The 19,433-nt window shown below is 49.0% G+C and overlaps 1 protein-coding gene across 2 annotated transcripts in view; it reads right to left on the bottom strand.

Moving 5' to 3' along the window:
- Positions 1-311: 311 nt before the first annotated feature.
- ZNF142 (zinc finger protein 142) overlaps positions 312-19,433 on the bottom strand; it is a 210,403-nt gene continuing 191,281 nt past the window's right edge. For both annotated transcript variants that reach the window (XM_069616849.1, XM_069616848.1), the window contains one exon: positions 312-1,348. In XM_069616849.1, the coding sequence (XP_069472950.1) occupies positions 876-1,348 (473 nt within the window). In that variant the 3' untranslated portion in view covers positions 312-875. The remainder of the gene's footprint in view (positions 1,349-19,433) is intronic.

Genomic DNA, 19,433 nt, shown 5'->3' on the forward strand with positions numbered 1-19,433 from the left:
TATAACTGAATGCTGCTTGGTATCATGCTCTGGTCTCATCCTCTTCCTGGAGACAACCTCACAGGAGCATGGTGGACAGGACGACGGACATAGGAGCACTACAAGGTTAGGACAAATGACACTGGCATCTTCACTGCATTTATGAATAACCTGCCAAAGGTGTTGCTCATGTATAGTCGGCAGTATGAGGATATCTGCATCATGCAGAAAATGAGTCCAAGCACCAATTTCACCTGAACAGAACAGCATTCCAATCTTTTCGTCCCTTTTCTGTAGAATTTATTTCAAATCAATTCAACATCCTTCATGAATGCATTTTTGTAGAAAAATGAACACTTATTTTATTATGTACAGTGTGCCAGAAATTAAATATTCATCACGCCTCCACCTCAGAGTACCTTCTTCAGGTATACATGGTAGAGTCCCTTTAAGGATGTTTTAGCAATGGGTTTCCAAAGAAATTGCCCACCCCACCACGTGGTACATACATTCCTAAGAGCAGAGGTGGGCTGGTAACAAAAGTGCTTCAAAACCTAAATAATTCCAAATATTTCTCAGAAACTGAGGTAATTCTAGAAACGCAATCTAAGGCAAAGTCTGATGGAATCATTACTGTCATGTTTTTCCCCCCATGATATTTCATATTATCTCATTCCTGGTGATAGGGCTTACAATCCAAACAGGTCTTTGGTTACAATCCAAATAAGTCAATGGTTATGGGTAGCCATTGGCATGAACCTGTACTGATTTGGTAATGTTATTCTACTACTCCCAGAGGGGTGCCTCTAATTAATGTTCAGGCCAAGCAGCGTAGTCACAATGTCTGCATTCTCTTTAGGAGACAACCAAAGACCTGACAAGTTCCATCTTGGTTTTTATCCCACTGCTTGAGCCGGAAGGTCATCAGCTGCCCTCTCTGCACTGTCCAGCTGGACGTCATGCAGGTGGACAGTGGGGGTGCTAGGGTCCTTGCCAACGCCTTCCTGTGGATTGGTGGTGGCACTTTCTGGGTGGTGCCGACGGATGTGCTTGATGACCTGAAACTTCTGCTTGGCCTTGTAGGAGCAGTAGCGGCAGAAGAAGGGGTGCTCCTTGGTGTGGGTGAGGTAGTGGTGGCGCAGGCCAGCTGCCCAGCGGAAACCCCGGAAGCAGACATTGCAGACATAGGGCTTGTCTTCGCTGTGCTTCTTCATGTGTGTCTTCAGCAAGAAGCGGGTCTTGAATGCCTTGCCGCACTGTTCACAGATGAAGGAGCGGGTGTCTCGATGACGGGTCTCCTTGTGGATCCGTAAAGCATCAGCCCGGTTTGTGCAGTATTCACACTCATCACACTGGTACGGTTTATACCCTAAAGGAGGAAAGGGACACGGTTTTCAAAGCAGCTCTTATTTCTTTAAAAATAGTGTGGATACAAGCACAACAGAAAGCAATTCACAGAAAGGACAAATAGGAGGGGAACATTTACATTTACTTTAGGTCAACTGGAAGTACAGATTCTGAAATAGTTACAAACAAAACGTACTAAAGTTGTGATGGTTGGTTCATAATTTGACCTACTGCATGGTCTTCCAAGTTTCTGCCTGAACACTGAACATTCACGAACAATGTCATTACACAGCTGGTGCTGACTACACACCACATACAAACCTGATGAGCATGTCAATATTTTCTATTGATACAATGTTTCCTCTGCACTTTCCAGCTAGATTTCATTCAGGTGGACAGTGGGGGTGCTGAGAGATGGGAGAAACAGGAAGTAAACCATGATAAGATGACCACATTTTGTTGAAGCACTCAGATGGATGAAATATCTAATCACTAACTTCTGCTAAAAAGGAAGGCTAAACAATGTTTAACCAATTAAACATCGAAATATGAAGAATTACCTACAGTGTTTTTTCGGATTATTTTAGTGCTTGCTTTCCCCATTCACAATCTAATTATTTGCCTAAACAGAGCAACCAACGATCACCTTTTCTGTGAGGTATTTGTACCCTCCATCATTAAGGTTGACTCACACCAAACACAAGTGGGGCAAGACGGTGGGTATTGTGAAGCTAGAAGCGCAAGGAGTAAAATAATAAGAATTGCCTTAAAAGTTATTCTTACTTTCATGGTCTGTCCTACTCTTTCCCTTTCACAACCTGGTTGGGAACCAGGTTAAATAGATTCTATTACCCAAGATGGAAGGGCAGGAATTCTAGCGTTCAGGTTGAGGATAAGGTGTTGGCCAAAAGATGTGGAGGAGGCGTTCCAGGAATCATTCTTGCAGAAAGTATACAGGGTCCCAGATGACTGCTCCCAACACTTCCAGAGACAGGCACAGGTCTCTGGAAGGCCATCAATGCTGGCTTTGCTCTTGTGGAATGTGCATAAAGTTTTGGCGGAACTGGAAGGAAAAAGTGAGGCATTTTGCAAAGTTGATGTTAGTCGATTTCTTCCCAGAGGCAAAACCATTGTGAATATAAAAAGAAAATAGCTTAGTTCCTTTGGGTAAAACGTAAATCCCCTCGAAAGATCCAGCTTAGGTAGCGTCATCTCAAATGGGAAGCATGCAGCTTGTTGTGAAGGAGGGTCGCTTGATTGGGTGAAAGTCTAAGGGGACTGCAGGGGGAATAATGGGACCCCACACAGTACCTCCATTTCTCTATGGAATACAATGCATGGCTCCTTTGAAGAAAGTGCCTCTAGTTCACTAACTCAGATGATACTGCCACAAGAAAATCAGTCAGTCCACATTACCTAAATGCATAGGCTTGAATTCAGAATTCAGCAATTTGAAATCCGGAGTCAACTTCCATTGATGAGAAGGCTTTATGAAGGAAGGGTAAAGATGAAGGCAATCAAAGTAGCACTTCAATGCCTCATTCTTAAAGAAAGCAAATCCCTTGTAGAATTCAGATATGCAGCAATAGCTGAAAAGTAGAATTTATAGAACTCTATGAGGTTCCCTGTGCCTTCTAAGTAAGTCATGAAGGACATGAGAACTGGAGGAGGTGTGAATACCACACCCAGAGGGGCCAGGTTGGGACCACCAGAAAGTGAAAGATGTCTGAAGCCATGAACCTTCAAAGAGGCGTCAGACTCAGTGGCTTCAGTGTAAATGCATATAGGGCTCTACTGGAAGAATCTGTGAAGGAAGCATCTCCAAAAATGTTTTAGTTTAGGCCCAGGAGGGACTGGCAAATGCATCTATTTGTGAAAAGCCCCAAAGACGTCAGATCAGGGACGCTCAGAGATGAAGGTTTATTCACACAGAGCATAAGTGAGTTGCCCAAGCCCAAATCGCTAAGTTGAAGGGAGAAAGGGACTGAGAAGCAAGCTCCTTGCTGTTTGTCAAGACTTGGACAACCTTGTCCTGAAGTTGGGAAAGGAATGAAGGACTTCAACTCCAGGAAAACGTTTTTAATCTCCAAATAAGTTGTTTGCCATGTACCAAAGCAACAGCTTCATTTTCAGTCTGGCAACATGGGGGACATGAAATCAAAGAGGTTATGAGATTTCAGAGTTTCTGGAACTACAATGCTGATGTCGGAACGCCAGTAAAAAAATGCAGGATATTATCCTGCATTGACAAGATCATGCCCTTTGGGGGAATTGCTTTCCCTTGATGACATTCGAGGAGTGCTACCATGAACTGAATATTCTGAGTAGAGCAGAGGAATGACGGAATGACGAGGAATGTTTAAATGTTATCTGCCAAGGTATGTGTAAAGATGTACAACCTGCTATCATAAAAGTACTGCTACCACCGAAAGGACATTTGTGAAGGCTCTTTTGCATTCAGCCCAAAGGGCAGAACCTGAATTGGTAAATCTACTCCGTACATGACAAAGCGAAGGCCATTCATTCATGTGTTCCTACAGGATCAGCAAGTGAGAATGCTTCAGGGCCAGATATACCATTTGGAAGGTTTCCACTATCGAGACTGCCACTCTTCCTGAGAACCATCAAATATGTGGAGTAAACCCCTGATGGTTCTGTTTCAGGACTAGCTCCATTTCATGGAAATGGAGGAGCAACTATGGAGAAGATTTCTGAAACATTGGAGGTGATTATGTTGGGACTGGTGGCCGTGCTAAAGAATAACCAGGTCTTGCGATGTTAAGACCCATTGTTAAAAAGAGTTTCTTTTGGAAGCCTGGAGTTTGGTTGACCACTTTGGGTCGATTCAATCAAAAACATAGTATATGTATATGCAGGGGTAGGGGATCCTCATGCAGGGGCGTACGGGGTGATGGCGGGTGGATCCCCCCCCTTTAAAATATAACAAAGAAAGGTTGAATTCAGATCAAGCAAAAGGAGTCGACCAAACTGCAGACTTTCAAATGAAAGTCTTTAAAATAATGTTGAACCTGAGAACTCAGAGGTCTTGAGTCTCGTGTCCACTGATGGCAACGTGACAAAGCTCAGACACATAGCAGTAGAGAGTTGCTTCTCTTTTCTTGAAAGAGCATTCATCTCCGAATTTTGGCAAACTAACTTCTTGAACAGGTCCGTCGGGTTGCAGATTTCAGTTTTTCACAAAATCTGCGACTCTTCAAACTGTTGCTAGAATTGATCCCCATCCCATAGCAAGCCTTAACATTTTTAAAAGCCCGAGAGGTAATACAATGTTCCTGAAGGTGGCTTAGAAATCAAAACAGACATTTCCATAATAACAGCTCCAGTTTTGCACTTTTGTAAGACTTTGTCATGGGAGGGTAAAATGTCTTGCTATCAAAAGGAAATTCAATTACTTGTTCCTGTACATCTTGTTACAAAGAAGGCACACCTAATCAAGCATTTATTCTCATTGTTATCAGTACGTTTGCATTTCTAGTCGTGTTTGCATCTCTAGACGCACTACCTGTCAGATGACTGTTGGTTTGGAGTGTCAAACACCTATCCGGTTGGAACAGCAACATAGTCAAAGTCAAAAATCAAGGTCCATGGGAATGGAAAAGCACCCCTTTCTACAAAGGATTAATCAACCAAACAGACTCTGTAACCAAATGGGATGAAGGGGGCATTGATATCCGAAGAGAAAGAAGTCTGCAAAAAGACTATTTTTGTTTCTCACCTCAGCTTTGCTCCCATTAACATTCAAGGAGGGAACCGGGTTCGAAAAAAGGCACTGACACAAAAGACACTGACACCAAGGATTTGGAAACCACCTTTAAGCTAGGTCAGGCTATCACAAAAGGCAGTTTTTGAAGGCCCAAAGGAGCCTTAGAAATCACTGGCCCCCGGGAACCTGAAAAGAGGTAAACTTGTCTCCCAAATGTGAGGAATCCGCCAGAGCAGAACACACAATATCCAAGGATGCAGTACCCTGAAGATAGCTGATCTCCAGGAAGCTCTGCGCTTACATTTATTTGCATACATATATACAGAGAAACAAGCTCTTTTGGTCACAAAGGAGTGTACGAAAGGTAACATAGCAGATAAACGGGAGGCAGTGAGCCTCTTATAATGGGGAGAGGTTGAGTGGCATGATAACCGGGATTGAGAAGGGGCATATTGGACAGATACCGGGAGCAGTACAGCTGACAAACCTAGGACAAGTGTCAGCTGGTAGGCAGTCCTGTCAGTTAAGCATGATCTGTGACCTTGAGTTATTAAGTGGTAGTGTGATGGGGAAAAGAGAGGCAAATGTCTGGTTAGCAGTGAGGGTTTGTGAGGGTTGATAAAAGAGGATAGATAGAGCTGTGCATTACCGTGGATGGATTTATACAGTAGTAGGAGAAATTTGAATTTGGCCCAGTTTTGCCTAGTTAGCAGCCAGCCTGCTGGTGATAGAAGGAAGAAGGGGTGAAGCAAGGGAGTTCAAAGAGTCCTAGTAGCCACTCCACAGACTGAGGCTGTTTCCAAAGGTCTCTTAAGCATCCACAATTACCATCTGGCCTCCCCTGCTACCTCCCACTATCTCAGCAGGACCTGCTACACACCACCTGGCAGGGTCAAGTGACTTATTCAGGTGACCCATATCGCACTTTGATTTTGGCATTCCTAGGGTACCCTCGTCCCTGGGCATCCTCATCAAAGGGCGACTAATCTGCTGGCGTTTTCCTACCCCATTTTGCCCAGTTTGTGCATTATGAAGCGAGTATTCTTAATAATTTCATACTCTTTCTGTCCCATCCTATCTTCCTCTTCGCTTACATGCCCTCCACTATCCCTACAGTTCTTTCTACCAGACAATTTTCCCCTCGCACTTATTTTCGCTCCCAAAACTCTCACAATCTGTACTTCTATTTCCTCTGATCCTCTGCCTGTGCTTTCCCTAGATTTATTCAATGCGTGTTCCATCTGTAATAAAACCTACTCTATTCTTGACCTTCTCATTCGCGTCAATCTTCACTTTCTCTGCTTACCTGGCACCTGGATCTCTTATGCAAACCCTATTGCCTGTCTTCCTGTGCACCTCTTCTGCCAAGATCACACTCTTTCAACTCCATAGGTTTAGACAGTGTGTCTAGAAGAATACTCAGGTGAGTCACTGCCTTGCAAGGACATCATTTGTGGTAAAAAAAAACATTGCTGGGAAGGGAAAGACAATGTCATGGCTGATTTCTTGTTGAGATATGAAAGTTGTCAGGTTGATGAAGAGAATATAATGGACAAGCAGTTGGAGGTTGGGGGTCAGGGGGTGGATTTTGGACATTTGGTCCCTCCATTTTAGAAGCTGAATGGAAAGAGGCAGAAAGTAAAGATGTACAATTGAGCAAAGTAATGGAATTTGGGCATAACTGGTCTAATTGGACATTGGAGGATGGTCTAAGTGCGTTCCATAAAGTCAGAGATGAACTCAGTGTGGAGGGAAGATTTTTGCTCAGATCAAGTAGAGTGATACCCCACACGGCATCAGGTGCAGACTATTAGAAATTGGTCACAAAGGACATTTAGGCATGTCCAAGACCAAAGGAAACTTAAGGGTGGTACTACTGTTGGCCAGATTTGGACAGCCAGGTGGCGAGCTTAATAAAGACTTGTGATTTGTGTAGAAAATCTGACAAGACATTGAGGTGTAGTACCCAACCATTGAGACCAATTGCATTTCCAGAGATGTCTTGGATGTTTGCGGCCTTTGATATATTAGGACCAATAACAGGATCGAATGGAGTAAGGAAATGTATCAGTTTTAATGGATATGCTCTCCAAATGGGCTGAGACATGTTTTGTGCAAGAGGCAGCCACTCATGCTTTAGTGCCATTTCTGGATAGTGTATTTCTGAAAGAGGGATTTCCCAGCAGAATAGTCCACGTCTCGCATGATGGTTTCACCTTAAGTCATCGCTCTTCCATCCCAAAACCAATGGGATGATTAAGAGATTCAACAGCACTATAATGCAAGGAATCTGTATGGCGGTTAATGAAGGGAAAGTTTGGAAAGATGAAGTTACTAAAAAATAGTATATACCTACCGATTGGCTCCCCATGCAACTATAGGGCTGGTACCATTCAAAGTTCTTAGGAGGAGAAAAGCCTCCATTGCAGTTATCCGACATGGCTGGGGAGGTCTAGATTTGTAGAATGGGACAGTGATGCTTTGAGAGAAAGGGTGGAGAACAAGAAGGAACTTATGAAAAGAAGGTATGATGCCCAGAAGAGGACCAGACGGGTAAGAGTGTCTGATGGGGAAAGTGCCTGGATCTGTAAGCCTGGCTTTGTGAAGGAGAGAAAGAAGGTATGAAGGACCTGTAATGGTCAGAAAAGATGTGTGTGTGGCTGTTGTGCTGGAGAATGGAAGAGTGATCAATAAAGCAAGTTGTATGCAAGAGATTAATTATTTTTCGTCTTCTTTGTTTGCAGTTTGTAAAAGGAGGGAGATATTTTATATTGTGTACATCTACATCATGTTAAAGTGTTTATCTTCCAAATGGAGGATCCAAGCAATCACTGCAGCACTGAAGCAGTTGTATATATTCAAAGCTATTTATGTTGAGCCTGGGCCCCCTGCCCAGCCTGTTGTATTATAGAATGTCAAGTATGTATATAGGGAGCGCACTTGGTGAAGCACACACAGTTACCACACCCTGACTGTGGAGAGGGGCATTTGGATCAACCTAATTAAAGAAGGCAGAAAGCCATATTGTAGTAGGTTTACCTTATTTCAGGATACTACAGTAATGCACTCACAAATAGTTTAAGAATACCTACAGAGGACACAAAAAGTTCCCGGACCTCGATAGGCTTAGGGTGTTTTAGGGATTTATCAATCACATTTGAAGCCTTGATGAGGCTAAAATAAAAATAAATGAAAATAAAAATCACAGCGACACTACTTTTTTCGAAACTTTCCAGCTGCCAGGGCCTTATGCAAGGACATTTGTAATTCAGCAAATATAATTATTCCTCTGTAAGTTAAAAAAAATACAATCAGAATTATGAGAACATAATATGCAATTTGCTGCAAGGGTGCTGCCACCACATTCCAGGTTACATATTTACCAATATGGTTTGTCACATCACCGTAACACTGCACCATTACCACACTGTAAAATTTCAGAAATAAATAAATCACACCATTAGAAAATATTATGCCAGGACATTTGGAATTCAGCGAATATAATTATTCCTCTGCAAGTTAAAAAAAAAATACAATCAGAATTATAAGAACATAATATGCAATTTGCTGCAAGGGTGCTGCCACCACATTCCAGGTTACATATTTACCAATATGGTTCCAGCCTCTAAGTTTAAACATTGATATGACAAATTCCATATTGCCAAGTCAACTTGAAGTTTCCTAGGTTATTCAAAAGAATTTCAACAGGGACGTGCATTTATGCAAGTCACAGAAATGAGGCTGGCATCTACATTTTCTAGCGTAAAATTGCGATAAAGGTCTCAACAAATGTCAGTGTTGCAGCTGTAAAACCATTCATCATTCTGGTGTCTACACTGCCACTAGTAATTGTGTTGTCAGTGTCAGCAATGCCATGCACATACTGCCTATGTAAAAGACAGTAACGCCAGCATGATAATGTGTTTTACTTGGGCAAAAATGGCATGCAACTTGCTTATTAAAATGTGTGGAGGCAATGTAAACGCATTTGCATTGGCCCTGGAAAAGATGAATGACGTAAAAAGAATGTCTATGCCTGTCCCTATTAAACATCATACTGCTATTTAAAGTACCCTTAAAAATTGTGAGGCAGTTTCAATAAATCAATAGCATTTAAAACAGGCTGGTTAGCTGGCCTCAACATTGCCAAGGAGCCGTCTGCAGCAATACCACATTGCCACAGAACTGTGTAATGCTTCTTCAACAAGCCCCTTTGAAATAACCGATCAGACACTCAGCCTCCTGTAGTGTCATTATCATTTTATACTGCCCTCGAATTGTCTATGGTAATGCACGTTGCCTGCCAAACCCCACCAGAAAACTTGATCCATGTCACCCACATTTATTTGAGATCACCTTTTCACGTAGGGAAAGAACGCAAGATTAAACTCCCCTTGCAGCCCATCTGCTCTCACCCCGCCTTGCGGCCCATCTTCTCTCACCCCGCCTTGCGGCCCATCTGCTCTCACCCCGCCTTGGGGTCGGTCTACTCCCACCCCCAACTTGTGGTCGGGTTGCTCCCACCGACTTCCTGGAGCAACCACATACCTTCTGCTTTCAGGCAGTGCTCCTCCGGTCAGGAGTTCTGGTAGGTTGACGTGGTCTCCTCCACTCTGCTTCCTACACGTCTACTGGAGCTGATGCTCCTTTCCCATTGTTGCCCTGTGGGGCTTTCGATGCGGTTTAGCTTCTCACCGCAACTTGGCAGTTCTGGAGTTCCCCACCAAGTATTGTGCACCAGGCCTCTCTGGTCTGTGCTTTGACTGCTTTCCAGAGCACTCGGCGGATTCCCACCACGGGTTGAAGCGCCATGCCGGGCGCAGCCTTGCCTCTCTCTGCCACACCTCCCAGGAGGAGGGTCCTCCCATGTAGCTCTGCAGGCTTCTCTCTTGGCTCCCACTAATGCGGATGGGCTTCTTCCATTCACATTTTCTCCTGTTCCCCAGTCCTGGTTGTGGACAGTGCCTGAATAGGGTCAGGAACCATACCAGCCATTGGTATATGAACTGATAAGTCATTATACAAGTCAATTCCCATATCACCAACAAACGTATTGGATTCATAAGACAAGGGAATATAACCCATACCCATATTTAGGGATGGCCTGTCCCCTGGATGCGTCATAGTAGGTAGGTAATTGATCATTAACTTTACTCTGGCAATCATTACATTAATAGGACCAACAGAAAGTTACAAAGGGATTTAAGCTAGAGTTGGTACAGGAAGATTATCATAGTGGATTCTGGAGCATCAGGAAAAATAGCGTCAAAAGAAAGGCCATGTGTTCATATCCATTGCCAGCCAGGCTTAACTTTACTGAATAACCAAGTAAAACATTCCTTGTCATTCAAAGGGGTCCTTATTACCAGAATTGGCCATATCAGTTTATTTTGCAGCTTGGATTGCCCCTGCCATGCACATTGTTCTAGAACTTTCCCATGCCACTTTAAAATGCTCCTGAATTGCCCCATTACAATGCACATCGGCCATACGTTGCTCACCAGATTGCCCCCAATAGGGGAGATTATATATATATATATATATATATGGCGCAGGAAGAAGAGAGGTGGGGAAGAGAGGTGGGGGAAGAGAGATGAGAGGGTAAGAGGGGGGAAGAGGGGGAGGGGGAAGAGGAGGGGGGAGAAAAAGGGGAGAGGAAGGGGGGAGAGGGAAGGGGGAGAGGAAGGGGGAGAGAGGAAGGGGAGAGAGGAAGGGGAGAAGAAAGGGTGGAGAAGGGGGGAGAAGAGGGGGAAAGACCTGGTGTAGTGTGAGATAACCGCCAAATGCACCTTGATGGAGGCGTGCGCCAGCCCCGACTTAGCCAATGTCCAGTACGGAAGGACTTTGGGGGGGGGAGGGGGGGGGACGAGGGTGACTCTCGGAGGACCTCCCTGCAGTCAGCAGGCAGCAGGATCGCGCCTCCTTCCCTGGCAAGAAGATCTGCGACCACCAGCAGCTTGACTGGAGGGGATGCTGACATGCTGAGAAGGTCTGGGTACCAGATTTGCCTTGGCCACACTGGCGCGACGAAGATCCTGCACCCGCACCGTCCGAGTTGACTGATGACTCGTAGAAGCAGCGGCACAAGAGGGAATGCCTACAGGAACAGGCCTTCCCAACGGAAGGAGAATGCGTCCCCCATGCTCCCCGGCTGGGGAAACCTGTTGACGAACCTCCAGCACTTGGTGTTCGTCGCCGTCGCAAACAGATCGATCTGGGGATTGCCCCACTTGAGGAAGAGGTTGTCAACTTGATCCTGCCGAAGCTCCCACTCCTGGCAAGAGCGCAGCTCCCTGCTAAGGGAGTCTGCAACAGTGTTTTTTATTCACCCCAGTTGGAAAGGAATGAGGAACATCCCTTGGGTGACGGCCCAGTGCCACAACTCCTGAGCATCTCTGGAGAGCGCCGGGGATCTGGTGCCCCCTGCTTCTGGATGTAAAACACTGTGGTGGTATTGTCCTTGAAGACCCTCACCACTTTGCCCTTGAGGCACAGAAGAAATGACTTGAGGGCCCAAAACACAGCCCGTAGTTCTAATACATTGATGAGTAACATCTTCTCCTCCGGCAGCCACAGGCCTCTGGCGAGGAGATGTCCAGTGTGTGCTCCCCACCCTTCCAGGGAAGTGCCTGTCATGACAGTCTCTTGGTATGGGGGGCTCTGGAAGTCTGTGCCCCCGGTGATGTTGGAGAACACGCCCCACGGCAACGTGACCATCCTGAATTTCTGGTACTTGATGAACTTGTTGAGGTGTTGTAGATTCAGGATGGGCCTCCAGCTCCTGGCCTTCTTTCTTACCAGCCCCGTAGTCGCTTCGGAACCAGCTTTATCGCCCCTTTTCTTAACATGGCCCAAACCCCAAGCAGCCGCTGAGGGATGCGTTGTTCCTGCCGGGCCACTGGTGGTATTTGCGGATACTTTTACTGAAACTCCAAAGTGTGCCTGTCGGCGAGAGCGTCCAGCCCCCATCGATCGCTGGAGATGTTTTCCCACACGCTGACCAAGTTCGCCAGCCGGCCTCCCACCGGCGTGCAGGGGTGGGGGCCCCAACGTCTTGGTCAGTTCAGTCCTGCTTGGAGGCAGACGCTCCGCCCTGGGAGCCTTGACTAATATGGCCACCTCCGAAGGCCTTGGAACGACCCCTTGTAGGCTTTCTGGGTCGTGGAACAGGAGTGTTGGCGGTAAGAGGACGTGCCACTGCCAAAACTCTAAGACCTCCCTGACTTCCCCCCTGAGGGACGAAAGGATGGATGGTGCTGTTGCAGCATGCCCAGGGCACGGGCAGTCTCAGTGTCGGCCTTGATGGCTTGAAGTGGTAAGTCGACTGCCTCGTTGTCGGTGTCCATCGTAGCCGTGTCCGTTCCGGTGTCCCTAGGGGGGGGCAGCGATGGCTGCAGTAGAGGCGTAGGGTGCCTCCTCCTTTTCTTTGACGGTGGTGGCCACGGGGTCAATGGGGTCGTCACTGGTGCGGCTGTCAGCATCCTCTTCTGAATCGCCGACACCAGTGTGTGGAGGGTCAAGAGAATATCCTGCAACAGATATCTAGGAAGTGCCTGGGGAACAGGGTCACTGGGCCCAGCGCCTATGTCGTCACCGTCTACCTCGTCTCCAGCGGGCGACTCCCCTGACTTTCTCGTCGTCATCACCCATCTCCTCCAGGAGGGTGTGGACGGAAACAAGGCCTTGCTCACCGGACAAAGAAATGTCTGTGCCCTGTAGCTCTTCCACGCCACCCCGCCCCTCCCTTTCTTTGGGTCCTGAGGGTCCAGCTTCGGGCTGAGGTCCGGCAGCATCCCCCCCTCACTGGTTTGGCCTGAGCGCCACCCTGGCCGCCACCTGGGTACTCTGGACCGGGTCGGCCCCTTTCGCCTTCGAGAGGGCGGCGGCAATCATCTCAATAGAAGAGGACGATTTGGCCTTCTCTGGTTTCTCTTGCAGCTTGCCCGGGGTAGCCGACTTTCTCTTCGAGGAAGAGATAGAGCGATGGCTGGAAATTGAGGCGGATGGAGATGATTAACACGTCCGGACCGTAGCGGGACCTCCTTGTGCGGCTTCCTCAGTGGAAGCAGACTCGCAGTGCTTGGCCTTGTCTTGCACCCTCACAGATGGAGCGCCATCAAAGGACTTAGAAGCCTGCCCTGGATGGCTGGATCCAGATGAGGCATGCCCTTGTGGAACACAAGGGGTAGAGTGCTTGGCCTTAAGCCACGTTGCCAGTCAGACGTGCTGGTCCTTCATTGTACGCTTGGAAAAGCCACAGCAGATCTCACAATCTTCTTCCTTGTGGGTCGGGTGTAAAAAATACAGGCACTGGGAATGGTTGTCGTCCGTAAAAACATTTCGCAAACCGCAGCTGGTGCACAGCTTTAAGAGGGAAGCTCTGTCCTTCTCCTCAAACATGTTCCGGAGGGGTGTAGGCCTGGACTTCTGGAAACTTCCAAGAAGAAAACACTTGGCAATTTCCACCCTTCAGGGGCAATGAAAGATGCCGAAAAACGGATCCCCGTTAATCAGATGGATAAACGATGGAGTATACGGGCTCGATTGAACAAAAAACAAACCAAATAAGAGCAGAAAACTCGAAGAGCAAAACACAAGGCCTCCCAAATCTTGGCGCCTCGTGTGCATGTTATTTCACTTTGGCCAAAGCCTAACACGGCCCATACCCGAGTGACCACGAGTTATAGCCCATATAACGGACTAAACCCCAAGATCCCTGAATTCCATGACACCAGGTGCCCTTTGAACACCAACCCCAAAGTATCAAGTCCTGAAATGTTCAAAGAGGATGGACAGGGTGTATCGTTGAAGTGAACATCATTTGATTCGTATTGCGAGGTGCTGGGAGGGATACATTATAGTTCAATTATAGTTCAAAATGAGGGCACAGACCTTGGAGCAGGATGGCGCGGAAAGTGTGAGTGAAATGTGTGCGTGAAGGTTAGAGTGCCTGGGAACCTCCTGTGTGCCAGTCTTAAGGTCTGCCAAGGGCATGGGGTGAGTGATAAACAAGCTGTATAGTAGGAGTATAATTCATTTGTTGTCTGACCTCCGACGTGTGAAGATGAGCCCTGCAGCGCCCAATTGATGGAAGACAGGCGGACTTGGCAGGGACCAATAAACTGCCATCTCATAAGGATGAAGGCAGCACCAGTATATGGTCCATCCAATCAGCCACGCAGGCTTTTATTGTATATTGTTGCGGAACTATGATGCCGTTTCTGCCTGTACCTCATTTTGGCAGAATGTTCTTGGCAGCAGAGTTCTTTGCTCTTGCTCTCATTTGCACATGAGATTAAACTTGTTATCCTTACAAGATCGACTTGGGCTTTTCTCCCCTAGCGGGTTGCATTCTCTCTGGTGTGAGCGTTCAGGGGCTTACCTTCAAAAGCACAGGAAGAGAAGAGACACATACAACTATAATACATTAATGGCAAAGGGAGTTTAACTAAAGGAAATCAAGAGGCAAGCAGCAGATAAGAGCACAGATAACAGTCAACACAACTGACGAAAGAGGGATTTGTGAATGAAGAGAAAACACGTCAAACATTAAACTTGCAGATACCTCCTCAAATCGTTTTGCAACTGCCTGGTCTTATGGAGTGGCCAGCATTGCTACTGGGAAAGCGAACTATGGTTGTACCTGTGTAGATGGGGTGTTATAAAATACTTCCTCACTGTTACTTTTGGTAAAAAGTAGAACACTTCAAAAGAACAAAACCACAAGAGATGAAGTATTGAAAATGGCCACTCATGGAAAGGCACATATGTATCTAAGGAACAAGTTACTTACCTGTAACTGTTGTTCTCCAGCATGGGTCTGGCATGGATTCACATGCTCAGGAATATTCCCCGTCGTCAGGCTGGGAATCCTCGGTAAAGAAAAAATCAGTTTCATTTTCGTTTCTGAACTGTCTTTCTCCTAATAACCAATCACTGGTCTCTGGGTCATACTGCCCGCAGCCAATGACTGCCCTCTACCTAATCCCCTCCTCTGGCAGCCATCTTCAGATTTGGTAGCACGTAAAGTGGCAGGAGGACCAAGTGAAGAGGTGCAGAGGGGTAGACGGGAAGGTTCGCATGTGAATCCATGCCAGACCCATGCTGGAGAACAACAGTTACAGGTAAGTAACTTGTTCCTTCTCCAGCATGGGGTCTGGCATGGATTGACATGCTCATGAATATAAGAATACATAGCAGTACACACATGCACAACCACGGGAGGTGGCAAGCCTCAACATTAAGCATTTCATCAACTCAACATTAAGCATCTCTTACCTCCTCACCAGGCCCACCTTCAGGCGAACAGGTTGCGCAGCACTGCCTGGCCGACTGGACTCCTCCCTGGAATCCCGGTCGACACAGTAGAATCTCGTGAAGGTGTGCGTCGACCTCCACGTAGCAGCCCTGCAGATGTCCAGCAGGGGTACACCAGACAGGAACGCCGTGGTAGCAGCGATCGCTCTGGTCGAATGGGCTCTCGAACGTCCGGGCAACGGTCGGTTTGCCAACCAGTGGCAGTGCATGATGCAGCCGGAGAGCCATCTGGAAATGGAAGCCTTCGTTAGGGGCCTTCCCTTGGTTCACAAGTCCAAAGTTCACAAACAGCTGTGATGTCTTCCGAAAACTCTTTGTGCAGTCCACGTAGAACTTCAGCGCTTTAGCTACATCCAGCGAGTGCAAAGTCCTCTCGGCCGGCGACGAAGGGGACGGGAAGAAAACAGGTAACACCAAGGGATCTTTGAGATGGATGTCCGATGGTACCTTGGGCCTGAAGGAGGGGTGCGTCCTCAGCACCAACCTTGTCTCGTGGAAAGTCAGGTATGGGGGCTTGCAGGAAAGGGCCTGGATCTCTCCCACTCGTCGGAGGTGATGGCCACAAGAAACGCAGTTTTCCACGACAGGAACTTCAACGGTGCCAAATACAGAGGCTCGAATGGCGGCCCCATGAACCTGCTCAGCACCACAGTGAGCTCCCAACCCAGGGCCGGAGCCTTCACCAGCGGGAACGATTGGAACAGTCCCTTCATGAACTCCTTCACCAGGCGATGGGACCACAGGGATGAGCGCCCCCAAGCTCTGATGTAGCAGGAGATAGCCGCCAGATGGATCTTGATGGAGGCATGGGCCAGCTCCACCTTGGCCAGCGATAGCAAGTACGGCAGCACTTGAGGGGCCGTAATCCGCAGAGGGTTAATCTTCTGTGCCCGGCACCAGACAGAAAATCTCTTCCATTTGTGTCCATAGCACTTGAGAGTTGAGGACGCCCTGGCCTTTGTAAGCACCTCCTTGCAGTCTGCCGGGATATCGTACCCTCCAAACTCTAGTGCTGCACGAGCCAGGCCTGCAAGTTCAGCGACCCTGGGTCGTGGTGGAGGATGGTGCCTCCTTCCCTGGAGAGGATATCCGTGTCTGTCGGTAGTTTGACTGAGGGGGACGCGGACATGTCCAGAAGGTCAGGGGACCAGATCTGTCTCGGCCACGCCGGTACGACGAGGATCATCCTGCGCCGGGACCGTCTGAGTTGGTTGATGAGTCGCAGCAGCAACGGTAACGGCGGGAACACGTAGAGGAACAGGCCGTCCCAGGGGAATGAGAAGGCATCGCCCATGCGCCCCGGCTGGGGAAACCTGCTGGCGAACCTCTGCCACTTGGTGTTCATCACCGTCGCGAATAGGTCGATCTGGGGATTGCCCCATCGTTGGAATAGCAGATCCACTTGATCCTTCCGCAGTTCCCACTCGTGGCACGAGCGCAGCTCCCTGCTGAGTGAGTCGGCAAGGGTGTTCTTTATTCCTGCCAGGTGGAAGGGCACCAGAAACCTCCCTTGGGCGACGGCCCAGTGCCACAGATCCTGGGCCTCCTTGGATAAGGCCGGGGATCTGGTGCCTCCCTGCTTCCAGATGTAGAACATCATAGTGGTGTTGTCGGTGAAGATCCTCACCACCTTGCCCTTGAGGGTCGGAAAGGAAGGACCTGAGGGCCCAGAACACAGCTCGGAGCTCCAGGATGTTGATGTGAAGTGACCTCTCCTCCGGGAGCCAAAGGCCTCTTGCGTGGAGATCTCCGGTGTGCGCTTCCCATCCCTCTAGGGAGGCATCCGTCGTCACCGTCTCCTGATGTGCCGGGGTCTGGAAGTCTATACCCGCCACGAGAGGCACGCAGGTGCCCCACCACCGGATCACTTGGTGAAAGGTCTTGTTGAGTGAGATCCTGTCTTCGAAGCTGCCCGCTGCTTGCATCCAACGGGCGTCGAGGAACTCTTGTAGTGGACGCATACGCAGCCTGCACAGGCGCATGAGGTAGATGCACAAGGACCTCATGCCGAGGAGGGACTTGATGGACCTTACCCTGGCCTCATCCATGGTCGACAGCCATTGCACCTTGCCCAGGATGGCCTTCGTCCTTTCCTCCGATGGGGAGGCCAATCGCGCCACTGTGTGGAGCCTGGCTCCCATGAACAGTGCGACTTGCGACGGAACCAAGTGGGATTCCGCGAAGTTGATGGAAAATCCCAGATGCGTGAGAAGCTGGACGGTCTTTGCTGTGTGCTCAACGGCGAGTCCTTTTGTCCTTGCTCGGATGAGCCAATAATCCAGGTTGGGGTAGATGTGGATCCCCTGCAGGCGCAGCCGCGCCGCCTCTGGTGCTAGGCACTTGGTGAATACCCTGGGTGCCGACTTCAATCCGAAGGGGAGGGCCTTGAACTGGTAGTGCCGTCCTTGGACTACGAATCTGAGAAACCTTCGATGTCCCTTTAGAATGGGGATGTGGAAGTAGACATCCTCCAAGTCCAGCGATGATAGGAAGTCGCCTTCCTCCAGCTGTCCCAGTACGTGCTGGAGGGTGACCATCTGGAATTTCTGAGACTTGATGTACTTGTTTAAACGAGAAGGTCCAGGATGGGTCGCCAGCCGCTGTTCTTCTTTCTTACGAGGAAGTATCGTGATTACGCTCCGGAGCCCCGGAGCCTTTGGGACGAGCTTGATGGCTCCTTTTTTGAGCATCACCCTTACTTCCAGCAGCAGTTGAGGGACGTGGTTTTCTTTCCTGGGCACGGGTGGAATGCGGGGGCACTTTTTTAGAAACTCGAGAGTGTGCCAGCGTGCCAGGGCATCCAGCACCCATCGGTCAGTGGAGATGGACTCCCACATGCTGACGAACTTCGCCAGCCGGCCTCCCACTGTCGTGCTCAGGTGGGGGCCCGACGCTATAGCCGGTTCAGACCTGCTTGGTAGCGGCCTTACCGCCTTGGCCTCCTTGACGACGAGATCCTCCAGACTTGCTGCAGCCTCTGTAGGCCTCCTGCGACGAAGAACAGGCCGCCTGGCGGTAAGTCGAGGAACCGCCGCCAAATCCTTTGGAGGCACCTTGCTTGCCTCTGGAGTTCCGAAAGGGCGGCCGTCATTACTGCAAAACTCCCAAGGCCTGCGCCGTCTCTGTCGGCCTTGATGGCCTGCAGTAACTCATCCACTGTCTTGCCAAACAGGTTGTTTCCGTCGAAAGGCATGTCCAAAACTCTGGTTTGCACATCCAGTCAGAAATAGGTTGACTTGAGCCAAGCTCGCCGGTGAAGGCAAACACCGTTGCCCATCTGGCTGAAGCCGGTGTCAGCAATGTCCGTGGCCACCGTTCTGGCATGGTCCGATGCCACCTCGCCTTCCTGCAGGATCTCCAGGGCCTCAGCCCTCTTGTCATCCAGGAGAAAGTCCAGCAGAGGAGCGATCTTAAATCACAGCTCCCTGTCATAGCGGGCCACAATTGCGAGGGCGCTGGCCGCTTTTATCGTCGTCGCCGCTGACGAGATGACCCGTCGTCCCATGGCGTCCAATTTCTTCCCTTTGACGTCCGGTGGGGAGGTCGATGTCAAAGCCGACACCCCACGCCGCGCCTTCTTCTTGGCCGCCACTGAGACGACCGCATCCGTGGTCGGCTGCACCCTAATGGACATGGGGGTGGAATCCGGGACCCGGTACTTCTTCTCGTACCGGTCTCTCTTGGCAGGGGTCGTGGACGGGTTCTTCAGGAGCTTCAGCCCCTCGTCCCAGATGTCGTCAAGTAATGGGACCGAGAGGACCGTCTCCCTCTTGGCCTCACGCCGTTGATAGACAAAACCTTCCTTCTTCTGTTCTACGGGGCAGAGCTCGGATGCCCTGGCGATCATGGCGTGGAAGGAGCCAATTTCGTCGGGCGGAGAGGCCCGAGGAGGTGGTGATGGGAGGCCCATCCCGTCGTCACCACCGTCGTAGTCATCCATCCCCGTCGTGGCCGTCTCTGTTCCCGTGTCATCTCTCGGATATGGGGAAGGAGATGAAGGCTGTGAGGGCCGCGCCGGCTGGGGGGGGCACTAGGGGGGAGAGTTCTTCTCCGCTTGTTTGGAGGG

Source organism: Ambystoma mexicanum, chromosome 9, assembly GCF_040938575.1.
Source record: "Ambystoma mexicanum isolate Mex_15411 chromosome 9, UKY_AmexF1_1, whole genome shotgun sequence".
Classification (NCBI taxonomy): domain Eukaryota; kingdom Metazoa; phylum Chordata; class Amphibia; order Caudata; family Ambystomatidae; genus Ambystoma; species Ambystoma mexicanum.